The sequence below is a fragment of the Labeo rohita genome, chromosome 17 (assembly GCF_022985175.1).
Source record: "Labeo rohita strain BAU-BD-2019 chromosome 17, IGBB_LRoh.1.0, whole genome shotgun sequence".
NCBI lineage: Eukaryota > Metazoa > Chordata > Actinopteri > Cypriniformes > Cyprinidae > Labeo > Labeo rohita.
In genome coordinates, this window is record NC_066885.1 from 15,835,900 (window position 1) to 15,858,163 (window position 22,264).

At 35.8% G+C, this 22,264-nt stretch overlaps 2 protein-coding genes across 7 annotated transcripts in view; one reads left to right on the forward strand and one right to left on the reverse strand.

Annotated features, from left to right (window-relative positions):
• Positions 1-506: 506 nt before the first annotated feature.
• Positions 507-9,890, reverse strand: LOC127179406 (glutamate-rich protein 1). Of its 2 annotated transcripts, none has more exons than XM_051132809.1 (6): positions 8,894-9,023; positions 8,686-8,812; positions 8,169-8,309; positions 6,402-6,767; positions 4,134-4,325; positions 507-2,049 (listed from the first exon to the last, which is right to left on the reverse strand). In XM_051132809.1, the coding sequence occupies exons 2-6, from the start codon at positions 8,747-8,749 to the stop codon at positions 1,970-1,972; spliced, it is 843 nt and encodes a 280-aa protein (XP_050988766.1). In that variant the 5' UTR covers positions 8,750-8,812; positions 8,894-9,023; the 3' UTR covers positions 507-1,969. The 2 variants fall into 2 exon arrangements, with proteins under 2 accessions (XP_050988766.1, XP_050988765.1); XM_051132808.1 differs by lacking the exon at positions 8,686-8,812 and adding an exon at positions 9,612-9,890 and having other exon boundaries at positions 510-2,049; positions 8,894-9,034.
• A 73-nt stretch (positions 9,891-9,963) lies between these two features.
• Positions 9,964-22,264, forward strand: part of dlgap2a (discs, large (Drosophila) homolog-associated protein 2a) — a 166,235-nt gene continuing 153,934 nt past the window's right edge. For 4 of the 5 annotated variants that reach the window (XM_051132807.1, XM_051132800.1, XM_051132799.1 and 1 more), the window contains exons 1-2: positions 9,964-10,088; positions 19,776-19,830. In XM_051132807.1, coding sequence (XP_050988764.1) covers positions 10,071-10,088; positions 19,776-19,830 — 73 coding nt within the window. In that variant the 5' untranslated portion in view covers positions 9,964-10,070. Of the gene's footprint in view, positions 10,089-19,775; positions 19,831-22,264 lie in introns of those variants that run through there. The other variant, XM_051132804.1, reaches the window with a different exon arrangement.

The window sequence follows — 22,264 nt, forward strand, 5'->3', positions numbered from 1 at the left end:
AGTCTCTTATGCTCACCACGGCTGCATTTATTTGATCAAAATATAGCAAAAACTGTAATATTGTGAAATACTGTTAGAATTGAAAATATAGTTTATTCCTGTAATGCAAAGCAAAAATTTTTTGGCATCATTACAGTCTTCAGTGTCACATGATCCTTCAGATCTCTTTTGTTATGCTGTTTATCTTAATATGCTGTTTTGCTGCTAAAGAAAAAGTTATTATTATTATCAGTGTTGAAAACAGTTGTAATGCATAATATTTTTATGGAATTGAATTGATTTTTAATGAGACTTTCATGTAGCCCAAACAGTAATAAAAGGTAATAAATGTAATAAAAACGAATACTTTCTTTCAAAAAATTTTCTCTGGGAACATTTATTTGAAATATAATTTTTTGGTAAACAATGTAAAAGTCTATTGTTACCTTTAAAAAAAAATCTTACTGACCCCAGACTTGTGGATGCAAACGAAAACAGTATATTGTAGATATTTCTGCCACCATTTTGTCTTATTTATTCACCTAGTTAAATATCTGATTGTTGCTACACTTCAAAATGAACCTGTCTGGAGTTTTGCCTCAGGGTAGAGAACATAATAAACAGGGGACAGCAGAATATTGTCTTTCCCAATACAGTACTATGGACCCTTCAGCCGTACAATGTTTTATCTGTCTGTGAGTTCAGGGTCTCACTGGGGTCCGACAAATCTTGGGTTTTACGAGGACCTGTTAAATAAAACGACCTCACTCTGTGGTAGATCATTTAGTATGTTTAAATTAAATTGCTTTTCCGAACACTTATGACTGGCAGATATTAGCTCCACCTCTTTGCAGGATTGCCTCTCATCTTCTGAGTGGATATTCCAGATCCATAAACGGTGATATCAAAGCTGCAGTGAGGCTTTACTCTAATGATATGCTGAGTTTACAGCTAAAACAAGATGATTAGCAATTTGATTTTGTTCTTTTCACCTGCTGTGTCCTCTGCCCCATATTCCAGCTGGTGCAAAGAAATATTTTCTGAGTGAAACAGCAGGGCTATGATTTCCAAACACTGTAACCTAATGGGAAGCAATAAAGAAAAACTTATTCTCTGTCTGAGGCAACCCAGATCCATGTGATCCTATAATGGCATCCAAGTCTATGTTGTGGGTTGCCTTGTGTCACACATAGCGCAGTCTGGAGATGCTTGTATTCTTCCTTGACGTCATGGATAAGCCATTCAATCAGTTTAAATGGATCGTCGTATGTAGTGCACTGCACGTAGGCATATCAAACAATCACTGAAAACAAGCCCACAGTTGTTTATTTTTTACAAATTGAATTAAAACTTTAATAAATATCTTTTTTCTAGTCAGACTAATGATCACAGAGGCTGGCCCAAAGTCAATGTCACACTGATGGTCCAAAGTAGCTCATTGAATAGATAAAAAAAAAAAAAAAAAAAAAAAAAATTAAATGAGACCCTGGTTTGGGTAAATGATGTTAATGAGCAGTCTAGTGTGCAAAAGCTTAAATGTCATGATCCAAACAGGCTGTGAGATCAGCAAGGGGCTGCTGACGTTCTGACGTTAAGATAATTAGCTGCTAAGAGGCTAAACTACAGACGCCTCATAATGAGCTGAGCTTCAGCGTCACGGTCAATAACAATACTTTAGTGCTTGTCTTGCAGAAATATACCTCTCGGAGAGTGTACTGGTGCTGTATGAAGAAAGAATGAGCAGCAGAGAATGTGTAAAAATATCTTTCTCTTAAGTAATTATTAATGTGAAGGCGAGATAAACTGGAATATCATTCTGGGTCTTCAAAGGGAATCCAAATTGTTGCTGCAGCTGATTGATCCAGAGTTTCTTGAATTCCTTGACTATAAAACAGCATGACTGAAGATCTCTTTCATAATAAGATATTACAATCAGAGACCTGCTGGTTATTCACAGTCATTTTCCTCTCAGGCGCTGAATCTGGGGGCGTCATGTCCTCTGCTGTCTCTGCATGGGCAGAATCTCTGCCAGCCAATACTCCATAAGAGTGCAGACTACTGAAACCTCATCTGGAAAACAAGAAAGAGAGAGAAATGATCATGTAGTAAATTTATGTGTGTTCTAATAAGGTTTTAGCAAGTTATGTTTTCTACGGTCTCAATATGGTTGATATTTTAGCCAGATCTCTCCTGTGAAAGAGATTAAAATCACTATGGGATTGGTCAAATAACTGCTAAATAATAGTAAATTGCATTTAGTGAAATGCACCACTGCATCTGTATTTCCATACAGTTTTTTGTTATTAGGAAGTCTCAGGGAAACCACACTGCTGCAATAACAGAGTAACAGGGTCAATGACCTGCAGCAACTACTGGTGGAAATAAAGGCGTATGGGTGAAAAAAATGGATAAATGATATGTTCGGTGGTTGTCGTGGAGACGGAGGCTATGTTTAGGAGTCACCATGGACACCTGTGCAGAATGTCCTAAATCCGCTAGGTGCTTGTAGCTCCTCATTAAAACACTGATCATCTTGTTAAGGCCTAATCTGACTTCACAAACACAAGCCAAAACAAATGCACATATACATACATACTGTACATACATAAAAAGTCTAGCAAAAACACTATGAAGGCATTCTTGTAAACACATACATTTAATGTATACAAAGCCAAAAGTCTCTAGGATAGCACTTTGTATAAAATAGCTTTTTCTCAAGCAATACTTGGGCTTTGTTGGGCATCAAACACTAGTTTGCTACTTATAGAATGCTGCACAATATACATTGCATAATGCATAGTAAAAGGGATAGTTTACCCAAAAATGAAAATTCTGTCATTAATTACTCACCCTCATGTCATGCCAAACCCGTGAGACCTTCGTTCATCTTTGGAAAACAAATTAAGATATTTGGAGGGTTGGAAAGCTCTTGGATTTTATCAAAAATATTTTAATTTGTGATTTGAAGATGAACAAAGGTCTTACGTGTTTAGAACAACATGATGGTGAGTAATTAATGACAGAATTTTTATTTTCGATAGGTTATTTTGAGGGTGAGCTATCCCTTTAACAATATACATTTAAAACGGTAATATGCTATTTTATTGTCACATGACCTCATTTATTGAGTGGCATCCAGTTGAGTTTTTTTTTTAATGTTTATGAGAGAAGTTATGAAAATGCAAAGCTGCATTTATTTGACCAAAAAAAAAACAAAAAAAAAAACAGTACTATTGCAGATTAAAATAAGTGTCTTTAATAATATATTTTGAACATTTAAAAGAACAGCATTTATTTTAAATACACTATCAGTCAAGTTTTTTTTAATGTTTTTTGAAGAACTGTCTTCTGCTCACCAAGCCTGCATTTATTTGATCCAAAGTGCAGCAAAACAGTATAAAATATTTTACCATTTAAAATAACTGTTTTCTACTAGAATATATTTTAAAATGTAAAATATATTTTAAAATATTTCTAAATGTATTCCTGTGAATTCAAAAGTTCAAGACATTTTTTAGTCTCATTACTTTAGTCACATGATCCTTCAAAAATCATTCTAATATTCTGTATTTGCTGCTCAAAAATATTATTATTATTATGTTGAAAACAGCTGAATAGATTTTTTTTCAGGTTTCTTTGATGAATGGGAAGTTCAGAAGAACAGCATTTATCTAAAATTGAAATCTTTTCTAACATTATAAATGTCTTTATTATTACTTTTGATCAATTTAAAGCATCCCTGCTAAATAAAAGTATTAATTTCTAATTAATCCCCATTAATCCCATTTCTGAAGGTCGTTAATAACATTAAAGACCGGAGTAGTGGTGCTGAAAATTTAGCTTTGATCACAGGAATAAATTACATTTTAAAATATATTCAAATAGTAAGCAGTTCTTTTAAATAGTAAAAATATTTCACAGTATTACTGCTATTGCTGTATTTTGGATCAAATAAATGCAGGCTTGGTGAGCAACAAGTTTTGACAGGTAGTGTAAACGAAGCAAAGTAAACGGTTTTAATATCACTTATTTCGATCAAGAAATTTTTGGGGTGAAAAAACAAACAAACAAACAACAACAACAAAAAAAAACGTGTTTTTGGAAACACATATGCTTAATGTTCAAACATGTGAGGTCCAAGTGCCCTCGCTCACCTGTAGGTAATGTGCTTGCGTCTCTGAATTCTTTTAGCTGTGACTTTAACTGCTCTTCATTCTTCACCAGTACAGCCCTAAGTCCACACAGCTTAAAGATCTCAACAGGGGGCAGCGTCCTGCCTGAGAGACGAGAGAACAGAGCCTCCGCTGCAGTCAGGGAAAGAGACGGGCTACTTTCTACACAGGAGCCTGAAGAGAAAAGCAGCAATACATGTGTTTATTTTATTTAATTTTATTGCTATTATATGTATATATAAATTAACCCAATTATTCAACCAAGACGCATTACATTTTTGCATTGTTAAAAATATTTCTATATCATACGCTGTTCTTTTGAACAGTATTTATTATAGAATCAAACTCAAATCAGCATATTAGAATTATTTCTGAAGGATCACGTGACATTGAAAACTGGAGCAATGATGCTGAAAATTTAGCTTTGCAATCGCAGGAAAAAAATTACATTTTAAATAGGGGTGTAACGGTACACAGATGTCAAGGTTCGATATGATTTCAGTACAACAGAAAAAGAAAATCTACTATGCTAGGTTTCTTTTCATTTATTTTAAACAGACAGTAGTACAAATTACAATTTTTCCACCTACATATGAAAATACTAAATATTATATCAAATTAATGTCATATATAGGCTATAAAATCTGCAGTACATGCATACAAGGAATAAATACTTGAAATATATTTAATTTAGTTAACTGATAGACAAGGAAAAAAAAAACAGTGCGACACGTAACATAGCCTATATTTGCTGAGTTTCAGTTCAGTTTTGTGACAGAAAGGAAACTCAAATGTCAGAAAGCGACATTCTATTTGTTTTTTGTTTGAAAGTTGATTTTGCTGGTATAAGGAAAGTTTAGGTAATCACGCTGGCGCTTACAAACACAAAACATATCAGTTCCAGGCTTCTAGCATTGCTAACTTGACAACACAGTTGGTACTTTATAAAAATAAAACACAGTGAACCAAACATCAGCAAGCTTTGTTTTCAAGTGCACAACTCCTGGCATTTGCTGTTCTTCTGCTGGCTGTTATCAAACAGAGTTGCATTACTGTGGGCGCCCCCTTCTGGATTGAGGGTGATTGGGTATTACTAAAAGAGAAGTCTACTTCCACAACAAAGATTCACATATAACGTACTCACCCCCTTGTCATCCAAGATGGTCATGTCTTTCTTTCCTCAGTCATGAAGAAATTATGTTTTTTGAGGAAAACATTTCTGCATTTTTCTCCATATAATGGACTGCTATGGTGCCCCGATTTTGAACTTCCAAAAGGCAGTTAAATGCAGCTTCAAACGATCCCAAATGTGGTTGTAAACGAGAAAGGAATCCGAGCCAAGGAAGAAGGGTCTTACCTAGCGAAACGATTGGTTATTTTCATTAAAAAATTAAATTTAAATACTCTTTAAGCTCAAACGCTCGTCTTGTCTTGCTCTCCCTGAACTCTGTGTATTCTGGCTCGGGACAGTTAGGGTATGTCGAAAAACTCCAATCGTATTTTCTCCCTCAACTTCAAAAATCATTTCAAATAATTTTCATTCATTTCAATCATTTTCAAATCATCCTACATCACTGCAGAAGTTCCTACCCAGTCTTTGCAAAGTGAAAATGCAAAGAACAAAAACAGCGATATAGGATGATTTTAAAGTCGAGGGAGAACATGAGATGGGAGTTTTTCGACATACCCTAACTGTCATGAACCGGAAAAAAAACAGTCCAGGCAAAGTAAGACAAGACGAGCATTTGACATGAAAAAGTATATAAATTGTATTCTTTTAATGAAAATAACCAATCATTATGCTAGATAAGACCCTTCTTCCTCGGCTGGGATCATTTACAACCACATTTGGGATCGTTTGAAGCTGCATTTAAACTGCATTTTGGAAGTTCAAAAATGGGGCACCATATCAGTCCATTATATGGAGAAAAACACTGAAATGTTTTCCTCAAAAAACATCATTTCTTTACGACTGAAGAAAGAAAGACATGAACATCTTGGATGACAAGGGGGTGAGTACATTATATGTGAATCTTTGTTTTGGAAGTGGACTTCTCCTTTAAATTGTAATAATATTTACCATTTTTCCTGTATTTTTTTAAACAAATAAATGCGGCCTGGGTGAGAATACGACAAAAATTCTTACTGACTCCAAACTCTGGAGTGGTAGTGTATATTTATACCCTTAATGCCATTTATATTCTCAATATAGAAAAAGTAATAATTGAAATGTATAGTATAATTTCATACCAGAGGATTTTTGATCAGAGAGGTAGATCTCCAGCGTGGTACGAAGGAAGTCAAGCACCTCCTCTGCATTTCCATCTCCGCTCTGTGCGTATGTGAATTCAACAGCTCTTGCTCGAGGCACCAATCCAAGAGCGAGGACTTTCTCTTTGTGACGCTTTTTCTTCATCTTCCTCTTTCTGTTCTTGCTAAGCTGCTCTGTGCCAACTGAGCTTCCAGTGTCCCCTTCATTACTGGGATGTGCAGCATCTGTCTGACCCTGTACAGCGCCCTCTGTTGGAGAGGTGGATACTTCCTCTGTGGTAATGAGTAACTCTTTTTTCTTTCTCCTCCTTTTCCTTCTCTTATGTAACTCATGGTCATCAGCATCTGAAAAATCAAAAAATGGCTCAGTGGTGAGAAGGATTAAGGACTTTCTCACAGCATTAGAATTATAACAAAGGATTTTCAAATCCGACAGACATCAGGCTACATTCTCTGGAGAAGGAGGTTTAAAGTGGCTTGAACAGACTTAAATAAATTCACTATAACAACTGAATGACATCAGTTACATTCTCATTACATTTACATTTATGCTCTTGGTAGACGCTTTCAAATAAAAAGCATCCTATAAGAAATGTGCACGTACTGTATAAGAGGCAATTACTAGAGTGGATCGCACACACTCACTCACACACACATATCCCCTTGCCCTTTTAGTAGTTTTCTGCAGGCTTTTCAAGCTACTCAGGACTATACGAACACACTGAGATGTGCTGAGCTATTGATTTTTTTCATCTGTATTCAGAGCTGACAAACTGACCGCACATCTGAGCAACACACCGCAGGAAGCAAAGACTCAGCTCATCAGCATACAGCTCATACAATGAGACCGCTTTGTAATAAAGGAGGGACGAGAGAAGCCTCAATAACATGAACACTGTGTGTGTGAGTGCAGTTATTGCTGCTCTGCAGGTCCATTAGGTCTATTCAGATCAATAGCAACAAAAAGACAGTAGGAGGAGGAAATCTGCAGAGCTTTTTAGAGAAAGAGGAGAGGAGTACAACATGGACACTAAGCCAAACCACAAACCCTGCACCCGAATTAATGCACCTTGGTTTGGTCATTTAATATTTTGGTGACACCAAAATGAAATTTCATACAGTTTAAGTACAAAATTCCAAACAGGAAAATAGGAAATCTGCATCATAACTTTACGGTTGAACCACTGACGTCACATGGACATTTTAACGATGTACTGCCTTTTTGGGCCTTGAACGTGTCAGTTGCTTTGCTGTCTACGCAGGGTCAGAAAGCTCAGATTTCATCAAAAGTCTCTTAATTTGTGTTCTGAAGATGAACAAAAGTCTTACGGGTTTGGAACGACATGAGGAGAGTAATTAATGACACAATTTAAATTTTATGGGTGAACTATCCTTTTAATAATATGCTCCACTGAATCAAATGATTTGATCATTTGGATCCACAACAAGAGATGCACAATTAAAATAAACAGAAAAATCACCTAAACTTTAAAAACACAACTGATCAATCTAAATAATTCAAGAGTAAAATATAAAACAGGATGTCAACATGCAGCAGCAGAATGACTAATATCCATTGTGACAAATAATTTGTCACCAGGATCACTTCCCCACAACTTCTGATGTCCATTTCCTGCTGGAGAGCATAATTGAAAGAAAAATCAAATAAAAGGAGGGATGGTGATATTTTTAATCTAAGAGATGAAGTGTTATTAATCAGATTCAACAGGGTTGTTAACAACTCACCGGCTGGGCTGTTCTCTGAGTCAGTGGGATCTCGATTGGATGGTGTGACCAAATCCTCCCCACTTTTAATGAGGTAGCCTTCAGGAGGAGGAAGAACAGTGTAGAGCTTTTTACCTTCTACAGCTTTACTCTTCTCATTACCTAAAAGAGAGAGAAAAAGAAAGAACAGCCAATTCCCTTTGTTAAAACTTCAAAGAAAGACTTGAGAATGAGAATTTGCTGAAAATACACTCCGGCCATTCAAGATGTAGATGAGTTTGTTTCTTAATCAAAACAGGGACCGGTTGCATAAACTGCTTAGTCTAGTCTTAAAAAGTTAGCTTATCTAATTTGTTTTCATCTAGAGTGGTCATAACTGTTTAAAGCTACTTACAAAAATGTATACTGGCCTAATTCTAATTAGAAAAGTAAGACTGATTTTCTCATTGGCTAAATGCTAGTTGGTTTTAACATAGTGTCTATGTTCATGCAACTGGCCCCAGATTTGGAGAAATTTAGCATCATATCACTTACTCACCAATGGATCCCTTGAAGTGAATGGGTGCCGTCAGAATGAAATTTCGAACAGCTGACAAAAACATCAAATACGTAACCACCGCAGAGGATCCATTGGTGATATAATGCTAAATTTCTCCAAACCTGATCTAATGAAGAAACAAATTCATCTACATCTTGTAAATACATTTTTTCATTTATTCTCAGGCAAGTATGAAGTAAACTCCAACCTGACTTCTTGGGTGGGATGAACTGAGGTCTTTCTACAGGTGGCACAGGTGCAAGTACACCCCGCTCTTGGGCAGCAGGTTGCAGCACACTCTGCTCCAGGGCTGCAGGATACAGTCTCTGCAGGACCTTGGACTGGAATACTAATTTAGTACATGTACAGTCAAACACCTTCAATATTTCTCACATTCTCACAGTTTATTTGCAATAGTTTAGAAAATGGTAATAAAATATGACAAGAACTCAGAGTTAAACTGTGTCAGAACAAATTTATCTTCATAATCACAAATAAATTGCAGTCAAAATTTATCCAAACACCTTAAAAAATTCTCACAGTATTACCGCTTATTGCTATAGTTTAGAAAATGGTAATAAAATATGACAAGAACTGTCTTAGAAAAAAAACATCTTGATAATGTCACATAACTTTGATAGAAAGGTCAGGTCAAAATGTCAAATCAATTTGTTGGTCCCAAATTTTTTATCGGTTTTACTGCTAGTCCACTGTGTGAATAATTTTTGGGTATAATTTGTTACAGTTTACTTTATTTTGCTATCCTCACTTACATAAATGAACTACAGAGTCTTTTAAAATTCCAAGTACGGAAGCCAAAATGAAGCTCGTTTATAGTATGTCAACAAAAAACACGTGTAGCGTAAAAGATCCATGTGGGTATTGTAAACATTTAAACACAGTTTTATTTAGTCCTTCTTTCTTACCTTCTTTTCTGACGGACATATCAGCGGCTGAAATGACCTTTTTCCTTTCAAGCGTATACAAAATTACACACCATTATACACTTTTCGGACAGGTGTAAACAATGGGTCAAGACCCAGTGAATGGTAAGGCGCAGCTCAAGTTATTCGTTTTTAATTTCTAACCATTTTAAACATTACATATGATTCCAGGATTTAATAATGTAGCAGATATGTAGCATTAAACTGCAAAGAAAATTCCGCCGTGCTGCTGTTTTGCATTGTCGTACTTCCGACCTCATCATGATGGCGGCTGAGCGCACAGCGTCCTAAACGCCGCCATCCAGCGGCGTAGACAAGCGCTACAGCAGCTCAAGGGACCGCCGCATCTGCACCCGCGGGGCGGCAACTGCTAAGCACATGCACTCTCAAAACTTCGCTGCCATCCTCACCATGTAGCCGCAAGCTCAAGGAATACCTAGAATGTCAGCGTGGAAGAAGGTACGTTCGGCAAATTGTGCATGCTTGTTTTTCGAAACGTGCAGAAGACAGCAAAAGTCTACTCTACTCTCACGAGCCTGTGTGTGCGGCGGCGTGCGGGATGCAGAGCTCAGCATTACATCACTCACCTGCCGAGAGAAGGCGTGACACTGTCACCTGTCGTATTTCAAGTGGATGCAACAAAAAATTCCGAGCATTTTATTAGCTATGGTTTGGCATGAATGTAACTTTTATTATTAGGCTACTCAAGTTTATTTAACATTTTGTTTTAACAGTGTATTTAACCTTCTTGAACACTGATCATGACTTACAAACAACTTCGTACTGTCTTTGTTTATAGTTGCCTGTAGTTCAGCTGGAGTCTAAATTTAAAACGGCTAATTATCCATTCTTATTATGCATGCTACATTAAATATGCATACATAAAACAACATTTTGTAGTGTAGACTCATGCACTGATGGAGTTTAAAGTCATCCAGCATTGCGTTATATCTACTGATTAGTAAAGGTCTAATTCTGAAAACTGATAATGAATCTCACAATGAGTTTACATTTTTCATAAAGTAATGTTGTGAAACTGAAAATAATTAATTTTTAGTTATTGTATTTTTTTTTTTTATTTAGACAAAATAATAGCCCCATCTATCATCCATTTAACAGTTAGTCGATATCAGGGCTAACCTATTACAATCAATCAGTGTTGTAAAGAAAAAATCACATTTGTTGAGTTGAGATGACATTCACATCTTAGTCCAGTTGTAAAGTAATTGATGCTGTTGGTTTAACAGTGGAAGGCTGTGGCTTTGTCTGTGTAGCTTTTGCTGGAAAAGCTTAAGGATTCAAAGATTGCACCCAGTGCTACAGTGCAAATGTGTGTGTGTGTTTGTGTGTGTGCGACTGGGAGAGAGCAAATTTGACAAAATATGCATCCATTATCTAAGCTGTTCTCTAAAATGACTCTAAGATGCCCATTTTAAACATATTACATAAGCCAGCAGCAGATGCAGTACAAAGCTTCCCAGATGCAGCTGTCTGTCAATGTAAGTGCAGGGTGCAGCATTCATTTGCAGTTTCAAACACCGGCTCTACAGAAATAACTCAGACTGGCAGAATCAGCCTTCTCTGTATCTAGCACTTATGCTGATAGACAGCGCATTTAACTGCGGATCTGAAGGGTTCTGTGGACCATGCTGAGAGTTTATTAAAGCTTTTTATAGCTGCTTTACCTGTAAATATCTTTAAAACATTGTTCATTCAGTTCAGTGACTTGACTTTAAAAAATACTCTAAAGCTAAATTTAACACAGTGGAATTTTGTTTAATTATTGATGTCCGTTTCACTATATTTTAATATTAGCAATTTCAGCACTGATTGTAGTTTAATTAGAGTCATCAGTCCAACTGGAAGAACATAATGTGAGGTTATTTTTTTTTTCGAGTCAGTAGACGTTGTTTTTCTTAATCAGTTTTCAAAGTGTGTACTTTGAAACATACTTTATACTGTGTAAGTATGATTTTTTTTTTTTTTACCTCAATTCACTAAAATTCTAGATCAGTATTTAATGTATTTTAATTGGTATTTTGATTGTGATTGTGAATTTCTATGGTCAATGTTTTTGTATAATGAGCACTAAACTTCGTATTTGACCATACTAAAATGGTGCATCCCTGCTAGTAGTGTATGATGTGGTTCAAGCAGGTTCCTCTATTGTTCTTTCCCTAGTTGTCTTGGAATTGAAGTCTTTTGAATAAAACACTCCATGGGATTGCCTTTATTTTTAGCTCACATCTGGAACTATAAAACGTGTTATGACAGGAGGACTCATGGACATAGAGCCGCAAGATGCTTTTCGTGTTTTGCATGTGTGCTTGTGTCATCAACTTGAATGGCAGCTAAACTTGGTGTTTCTCTGTGTGTGTGTGTGTGTGTGTGTGTGTCTGTAAGCTATGTGTAGGTTCTCCCATTCATAATGCAGGCATGTGTTAGTGCTTCTGTGGAAGCTTTGCTGCATGGCAAGATAAGTACACAGGAAACAGTGAAAGGATGGCATGAAAATTAATGACTTAACAAATTATTGAATTAACGAGGCAGGGTCAGTGGGTTGTTAGTTTAAATATAGACTTCTTCTACAAATGTATTTCCGTGCTGTGCTGCACTGTGAAACATGCTTGTTAATCCTCGTGTGGTAGCCCTCGCCTATTGTGTATAACCATCATTTTATGTTTGGAGTCTAATACTAATGCTTAAAATAACATTGAAGTATTGGATTGACATTACTAGAATGGAATGTGCACAACAGTACTACCATATTGGTTAGTGGTGAATATATGAGTCAGCATAGAAAATGTAATGGTTCATGCTCATTTCCTCTATTTATATGTTTAGAATTTTTAGTGCGTCATCTTACACTTAAAGTTAACCTTTAAAAAGTTAACCTTTAAAAATAGTTTAAGAACACAAAAAAATTGTTAAAGTGTAATCTTTTGCATATCTCAATACAAATATACATTTTTCATACTGTAAATTACAATACTGTGATGCTTAAATTCACTTGAATTATTTAAATTATTATTTTTGCACAGAATAATATATATATATATATTTTTTTTTTTTTTTTACTGGTCATTTATATTCTGCAATTTTGCTTTTATAACTTGCAATTCTGGGTTTGTATCTCGCAATTTTGACTTTTTTTTTTTTTTTTTAATTGTATGATACAAACTCGCAGTTTTGTCTTTTTTCCCCTCAGATTCGGACATTACAAATTGTTTGAAAAAAAAAAGTCAGAACTGCGATATACAAACTTACAATTGCGAGATATAAAATAAAAATTGCGGGATATAAACTTTTTTCACGCAATTGCGAGTTTATATCTCGCAATTCTGAGGTAGTTTTTTCTCACATTTGCGAGTTTATATTCTGCAATAATATTTATAACTCCCAACTGTGAGTTTGCAATTCTGAGAAAAAAGTCAGAATTGTGCATTTTTATCACTCAATTCTTAGAAAAGTTAGAATTGCAAAAGTTTATATCTTGCAATTTTGACTTCATTTTTCAGAATTGTGAGTTTATCATGCAATTGCAAGTTTAATTGCGAATTTGTATCATGCAATTGAAAAAAAAAAAGCGAGATACAAACCCGGAATTGCAAGTTATAAAGTCAAAATTGCAGTATATAAAATCGCAATTGCATGTTTGTGTCTTGCAATTCTGACTTTTTTCATGCAATTACGAGTTTATATCTCGCAATTTTGAGAAAAACGTCAGAATTGCAGGATACAAACTCACAATTGTGAGTTATAAAGTCAGAATTGCGGAATGTAAACTCAAAATTGCGAGTAATAAAAGTCATAATTGTGAGATATAAACTTTGCAAATTTGCATCTCGGAATTCTGACTTTTTTCACGCAATCTGAGTTGTTTTCCTCACATTTGTGGGGTTATATCCTGCAATTCTGACTTTATAACTCACAATTGCAAGTTTGCACTTCTGAGAAAAAAGTCAGAATTGAGCTTTTTTTCACGCAATACTTAGAAAAGTCAAAATTGCAACACTTTTCACGCAGTTGCAAGTTTATCTCTCACAATTTTAAGAAATAAGTCAAAATTGCGAGTTTATATCATGCAGATATAAAAAAAAATCGAAATTGCAAGATACACATTCGGAATTGCCAGCTATAAAGTAAAAATTGTGAAAAACTTCCAATTGTGAGAAAAAACTCTAAATTGAGTTTGTAAAAAAAAGTCAAATTGTGAGATGTAAACTCATTTGCAAGAAAAAAAGTCTGAATTGTGAGATAAAAAGTCACAATTGCATTTTTTAAAGTCTTTATTTAGTGGCGGAAATGGGCTTCCATAGTCTCTCAATACCGAAAACTAAAATATGTAAATTTGGGGTTAAAACTTCTCACTCTTTCTGTGGTTTCTGGCTTTATCATCTTTGACTGTAGGTTAAAACTGTTTAATCTTGCTGTATTTTTTGGGCCACAGCATGAAACATTTCTCCAGCAAACACTGTAATTAATGCTGCTGTCTCAGAGCTCCTCCTTCCCCAATTACTCTGGGAATTAAGGGGTGTCTGAAAAAAAAAGTGTGAGTTCTGGAAGCCCGAGATGCGCACACACATGCACACATGCAGAGCAACCCTGGAGAGTGTCTGCTTGTGCGGTAGAGTGTTTTTTTTTCCCTGATTGTGACAGTTGGAGCTATTTAGTAATTTAGAGAGCTGCGATTAGACACACACTGATTATATACACACTGATTAAGCGCACCGTGAGTGTACACACACTGATTACACAGAGATTTCACACACATTCTATCATGAGCCAGCTGCTGTCCTCCGGTAAGAGGGTCAGTTATAGGGCAGTGATCATTGTACAGATGGATTCTCCATCACACAACATATTTCATATAGCATGATATATTACACTGTAGCAAGATGCGTGCAACAGATTTTTTTTTCAGTTTTTTCAGTTTTTTTTTTTTTTTAGATGAGATGCACACAAACCACAGTGATGGTGACATTAGACACTTTACATACAGAATGCAGTTTGTACATATTAAATGGAAAAATATGTATTTAGTATTATTCTTATGGGAATACCTACACTCACGCATGTTTCTAATGACATCTGCTGACTGTCTCAAGCAGTTAAATGTGTTTTAATTGGCTTTTTTATATTTGCTGGGTGAACTAATATGCGTTATCTGAGATGAGAGGAAAGCCCTTGGGTTTTTGAGTTCATTTTCTTTCTTTCTTTTTTTGTACTCTTCTCACTTTATCCTAGTCACAAGCAACTAAGCAGAACATTGAACGTGACAGTGCACTTTAGTTTGGGCAGAAAAATGAGCTCTGGGTTGCCAGCTCCTCTGTGTCAGTTCCCCAGAACCAGGAGCTCGGGGGAGTGCGGAGGTTCATTAACTCTAAAGAAAACAGTCAATTTCATTTTGTGCTGTATGATGCCGGCGCAGGTACCCACACGACACCAACCTTATTTCTTCATTACTTGGCTTCTTCTGTGAGAGCTTGAGTTGCTGTGTTGATAAAGTTAACATCTTTGGACTCTCGCTGAGATATTCTCATTTAAAAAGAGTCTCCATCTCAAATGAATGTTTTCAGATGTGATATAGGAATACAGTAACAAATCTCACAGATTTTATCTGAGGTGTTGAAATCAGATTTATTTGAGGAAGTGATGTGTCAGACTGGTGAGAAATTTCAATGCATTTGCATAATTTTGATTGTTTTGTTCTGCACTTGCATCTTTACCTCAAAAGTCAATTTTTATAATCATTTACACCAATTGGTGTATGAGGATTGTTACATGTAAAAGTAACACTGTAAAGTGTTCTGTTATTCATTCTAAAATTATTCTGTTCATCAAGGATTAATAAAGCAGAGCAGTAACACATTATATTTTTGAGAGAGTAACTCAGCAGACATAACAGCAGAATAGGGATAGTTCATCCAAAAATGAAAATTACCCCATGATTTACTCATCCTCAAGCCATCCTAGGTGTATATGACTTTCTTCTTTCAGGCAAATACAATCAGAGTTATATTAAAAAATGTCCTGGGTAAGCTTTATTATGGCAGTGAATGGATGTTAAGATTTTGAAGTCCAATAAGTGCATCCATCCATCATAAAAAGTACTCCACACGGCTCCGGGAGGTTAATAAATACCTTCTGAAGTGATGTGTTTGTATAAATATCCATATTTAATACTTCATAAACCATAATCTCTATAATTTTGCCGTGTAGAGTGCTTTTGATGATGGATGGATGAACTTTATTGAACTTCAAAATCTCAATGGTCATGGCATTATAAAGCTTGGAAGGGCCTGTACCTTTTTTTATCATAACTCCAATTGAAAGAAGAAAGTCATATACACCTACAATAGTTTGAGTGTGATCACTTTAAGACTTACTACCACTTTAAGAGCCTTTCCTCTTGAAATGTGGATCAGTGCTTGGCCATGTTGGCCAATATCAGCAGGGCTACTGCGTGTCCTTGTGCACAGTCTGGTCAGCAGTTTCTCTCTGATTGGCTGCTTTGAGTTTGATTTGACTTTTGAGCTTTAGTTCAGGATGCAGTGTGTGATGTCTGTTCTGTGCAGGGGAACCTTGGAATTGCTCTTGCGTGAAATTTCTCTCTCTCCCCCCTTCCTTACCTCTTGATTTCAATTTCAATTCTCTCTCTCTCTCACTCTCTGATGGCTCATCTGAATTGTAAGCACAGGTTCCACAGCTCGATTAGCATTCTGAGGATGTAGTCTTGAGGATGCAGAGTTTGGACGAAGTTAGGCCGAGACTTGAGCAAATGCTGAATTCATTCGAGTGCACCTGAGATTCTGTTTCAATGCATTTCAGAGTGACATGGTTTTATTGCACTATAATTTGTATATGCTAATGTCATAATTCAAGTCACCTTTATTTATATCCACCTTTTTCTTCTTGCTTCCAGTTTCATCTGTGTCCAGCTATTTTTAGCTGTACAAAACTTGTTTTGCTGCTTGATATTGCAAATTGGTGTGTCTTACCATATTATTTGAATGTATTATCTTAATTATGAGCACACTGGTTTCACCATTCACCATTTCACCATTTACTGCACGTTGTTATCCTTCTCATTATTTCCCTATAGCAGCTAATGAACCGGAAGTCTCACCCATAGGCTTACTTCCGTGTTAAAGAAAAAGTTGGTTAGCGTTTTATACAAAATGAATAGTTTCAAAGCAACTTTACAGTGTTAAACAGAGCGAACACTAGTTTTTTAAATGCAACATGAAGGCATGCATATACTCAACTAAGAAGGTCTCAACTGTGGTTTATGTATAAGATTCAACTTAACATAGCAAATTCAGCCCTCATCACTCCTGACGTCAGAATGTATAAATACTGAGTTGCATCTCTTGCAGCACAATGCCAATATGAATTTTTTAGACTCTAATCAGATTCCCCATTTATCTTTTTTCATAAATGTTAATCTGTTTTCCGTAAGCGTCCTCCAATGAGCTAAATACAATTCATGCATGATGGAAGACATTTATTTTGGGAATGAAGGATTGTGACACATTCTTCCTCTTTCTTTCATCCACATTGCGCACACTTAATTTCACTCTCTTTCTCTTTCTTTCCATCACACTCTATCTCTCTCACACTAAACCTAATAGTCCTCTGTCTACTTTATTTTATCTCTGCCAACACACAAGTGATAATTTTCCAGCTGATCGCTTAATAACTCCTTCTTTTGTGTGCTGTGTAAAGCCTCTGCACACCTGAATCCTCCTGTGTGAATCATCAGAAGCTCAGCATGACCAAAAACTACTCTATTCTATTCTGTTCTGTTCTATTTATCATGATGTGTTAAATAATAATTTAATGTCACCAAGATAAGGTTCTCTAGTTGTCTACATAAATTGTGAGAATGATTTGTGATTAGACATTAGACTGGGTGAAAAATTATAATCAGTTTAACAGTAATGTTTCCATGGATACCTTGTCTCTCTTGCTTTACTTATAGTTCTTATTATACAGTCAAAAGTTTACATACACCTTGTGGAATTTGCAAAATGTTAATTATTTTAGCAAAACATTTACATATAGTCCACAAGAGAAAATAATAGTTGAATTTATAAAAATGACCCTGTTCAATAGTTTACATACACTTGATTCTTAATACTGTGTTGTTACCTGAATGATCCACAGCTGTGTTTTCCTGTTTAGTGATAGTTGTTTATGAGTCCCTTGTTTGTCCTGAACAGTTAAACTGCCTGCGGTCCTTCAGAAAAATCCTTCAGGTCCCACAAATTCTTTGGTTTTTCAGCATTTTTGTGTACTTGAACCCTTTCTAACAAGGACTGTATTTTGAGATCCATCTTTTCACACTGAGCACAACTGAGGGACTCGTATGCAACTATTACAGAAGGTTCAAACGCTCACTGATACTTCAGAATGCATTAAGAGCTGGGGGGGTGAAAACTTTTGAATTTGAAGATCAGAGTAAATTTAACTTCTCTTATAATAATGTAAGTATTTTGTAAACATGCAAGTATCTTCTGTAGCTTCTGAAGGGCAGAACTTAATGAAAAAAAAAAATTATTTAGGCAAAATAAGAAAAATCTTCATTCAAAAGTTTTCACCCCTAGCTCTTAATGTATAATTTTTCCTTCTAGAGCATCAGTGAGTGTTTGAACCTTCTGTAATAGTTGCATATGAGTCCCTCAGTTGTGCTCAGTGTGAAAAGAGAATCTCAAAATCATACAGTCATTGTTGGAAAAAAAAAAAAATGCTGAAAAATCTAAGAGTTTTTGGATTTTTCTGAAGAACAGCGGGCAGTTTAACTGTCCAGTACAAACAAGGGACTTGTGAACAACTATCACTAAACAAACAAACAAACAGTGTGTAATAATAAATAATTAACATTTTGAAGATTTTGCAAGGTGTATGGAAACTTAGGACTTTTACTGTATGTAATATATGTATTTCTCTTTCCTTATATGTATCTCAATATTCTATTTTGTTTAGATAACTTCCTATTATTGTATTCTAGTTTGATTTTTATGTGCAAGTCTGTATTTGTATTTTTTAGTATTTACTTTTTTAATCTTTCTTTGTACATGTGTATATGTGTGTAAGATGCTCTGTTATAGGGTGACGTTTTAAAATTCTTTTAAGTGTCAACAGATGAGAAATAGCATTTTTGGCTATCTCTGGCACATTTACAGCCATGTTTATTAACGTGCTTTCCCCTGTAAACAAATAAACTAAACTAAACTGAACTAAACATCTTCTGACAAACGTAGTAAAACGTCTAGTACCGCTACAACCCGGCCACTAGATGGCAGCGTCATTCTAATATGCTTTAGGGGTAAATTTGTTCTGCTCGACTGCAGATGTGAAATGCGGTTAAATAAAGATTGATTTATGGTTTTATATCTTCAATTCAGCATAACTGTAAAATATGAGCAACGTAAAAGGCTCAGAGTGTGAAGGATACTTGCACATAAAAACTGATCTTCAGAACTTTTCAAAGTCGTGTACTGCGTTTCTGTTTAGAGAGCAAAATTACATCAGCAAGCAAAATCAAAGTTATTTGCTCGTTTTGATGCATCCATACTTCATCTGCATATGATGATTATATAGTACACTGTTATTTGATGTTTACTTAAGTGATATTTAATGGGGGCCTTGAAAAGATGCACTGACGAGAAAGCTGGATTTATGAAGGAATTATGGAACAAGTGTGGTCGAGTTACATCTGATTCAGCATGAATGAGAGATTTATCCCAGTGCTCTACTATAATACACACTTTCAAAATCTCATATATGTGCCGATGGTGTTGGATTTGAGTATTTTGTGTGTAGAGAAGCCTCTGTTTTCTCTCAGTGAACAAATTTGTGCTCTAATCTCCTGTTTTGGCTCTTTTCTCCGCTAACACCCATGTAAAGAGATTCTCAGTATAAAATTATTCACCCACACAGCCGTTCCTGCCTCGTACATACACACAGCAGGGAAATCTGGAGGCCACTTAATGCTTTCTAAACCTGACAGTGCTTGCCTGTAATTAATGGCTGTTTAGACTGCATGTGCATTCATGCATGCTTGTTCTCATTTTTTTTTTTTTATTTCTACGTTTCTCTTCCTCCTCCCTTGATGCCTCTATCTTTCTCTCCACCTGACAGGTGCTGCTGAGCATAGTGCAACAACGCTGCTGTATCCTCCCAGACAGGAACACAGGTAAAACCACACACCTGTCATTCAAATGCAACAGTACGTTTAGGCCCGGAGGCCGAGGCCTTTTCGTTTTATCAAACGGTGTGTCGACAAGAACAGATGCTGATCTATGAGTTTGAGTGTGTTTGGACAGGCCTGTATGCTTTGTTTTAGGTGATTGATTGAGCAGATAGATTTACTGAGGCACTTGCTGTGCATCTGCTTCAAAGAGTCTGAGTCGGCTAGTATCATCTTCTAATGTGGATCCAGCTTCACTAGGGCTGAAAATAGAACAAAATATGTCTTTTGGGCTTAAAAATCAACATTTGGAGCAAAACCTGGAACAAATATTGATTTTGAATAAAGGTTTACTGTAGGGAAAGGACGGATTTGATGACTGAGTATGTTTGGATTGTACCTGAGCTTCTTGCACTTACAGTTTCATCCATTTAATGGTAACCATTCACACTCATTTTAGATAATTAAGCCCAGCATTTGTGAATGTACTTGGCAACACAACGGATAAACTGGAGGGCTTTAAAAGCTAAAATGGAAAGCATTTGTTTTACTGTGCACTGTTACAGTCTCTTTATCTTGGTGTTTTTAGTGAAGCAAAAATAGTGATGCACTTTACATACTCATGTATACTTATGCTTTGGCTTTTTGTGTTCTTGCTCATCTTTTGTTTGGAAGCCTCTCTGCCATATGTACAGTTAAAGTCAAAAGTTTACACACACCTTGCAGTTTTTATTTAGTACTGACCTGAATAAGATATTTCACATAAAAGATGTTTACATATAGTCCGCAAGAGAAAATAATAGTTGAATTTTTAGAAATGACCCTGTTCAAAAGTTTACATACACTTGATTCTTAATACTGTGTTGTTCCTTGAATGATCCACAGCTGTGTTTTTTGTGTAGTGATTGTTGTTCCCTTGTTTGTCCTGAACAGTTAAACTGCAAGCAAAAATCCTTTAGGTCCCACATTTTTTGCATTTTTCAGCATTTTTGTGTATATGAACCCTTTCTAACAATGATTATATGATTTTGAGATCCATCTTCTCACACTGAGGACAACTGAGGGACTCATATGCGACTATTACAGAAGGTTCAAACACTCACTGATGCTCCAGAAGGAAACACAATGCATTAAGAGCCAGGGGTGTAAACTTTTGAACAGAATGAAGATGTGTACACTTTTCTTGTTTTGCCTATATATAATATAATATAATATAATATAATATATATAATACTTGTATATTTCTCACACCACATGCTTTAGGGTGTCTGTTAAAACTGTTGGACAGTGTTTATTAAGAAAAAACAAGTGATTTATACACCTTTTTTAATGTCATATTTTGGAATATTTGCATTGTTTTTGTCACTGTTTTGCTTCCTCCCTTGCCTCCTTGGAAGAAACGCCCCTGATACATACATACATTCATATAAATATATATATATGGTACATAAAAGAACCTGAAAATCTGAATTCCCAGTTGCTCCACAAGCATTCTTAAAAGCAATGAAAAGAAAATGAAGGAAATCATCAGGGGAGCACTTAGACTACAGTCTGAGGATCACAATCTTCTGCTGTAACACAGCCATAACAAACTATCAACCTGAGAGGAGATGCATTAATGCCGCCTCATCATAACCCACATTGCAGCTGATCACATAACCATCTTTATTCTCATGAAGATTAAGTATCCTGATAAATATGAAACATTTTGCTCATTATACATTCCTGGATTGTGTGTGCAGAAGACTGTGACAGCAAGGGCATTTGTCAAAACAAAGCCTGATAAACAAGTGTGCATAATTTTTTACATAATATTCCAAGTGAATTTCTCTGCTGGGGCATTTGTGCCATTTTTTCACAACCTTTTCAATAGCAGAATGAGTTTACAGACTGACCCAAAGGTGCGTGTTTTAATTAGATGATTGAAGAAGAGGATGCCAGGTGCTGTATTGATTTCGAAAATGTTTTCATGGCAGTAGAACTTCAGTTTTGCATTATAAAAGCCTTAGAAATGCAGACTGTTCTGCATCCACTCGGCATTTGTATTAAACCGTGGTGCCAAGTTTGGAAGTTGGTAGTTTTTATTCCCAGTGGGTGTAGAGTCTGAATGAACTGGTAGTATTTGCACCAGTGCTGTGACCATGGTTTCATCCTGTTTCTATGGAGACAATGCAGATCATGTCAGTATAGGTTCACTATCAACGCCTACCATCGTTTTATATCCATCTAAAAGCCATTTCACACATCTGAGGCTTTCACAGGCATTGGCCGATTTACATTTTAGATTTCAGGTTTGGCCTTTGCTGCTTTGAAACTCCACATATTGAAGGTGGCCACCACAGAACTTCCCCTCATTATGCAAATTGGTGTCACAGATTTTCCTCTCTCTCAGCTTTGTATAGACCTGTTGTAAGGCAGAAAGCAGCATCTGTGAGTACAA

Bases quoted from the DNA above. Each gene is read 5' to 3' on its own strand.
- LOC127179406 (XM_051132808.1), bottom strand. The intron at 4,326-6,401 runs GTATGAAATTAT...TTTTCTCTTCAG, and splicing joins CTCTGATCAAAAATCCTCTG to GCTCCTGTGTAGAAAGTAGC. The intron at 2,050-4,133 runs GTGAGCGAGGGC...CTTGTTTTCCAG, and splicing joins CGCAAGCACATTACCTACAG to ATGAGGTTTCAGTAGTCTGC.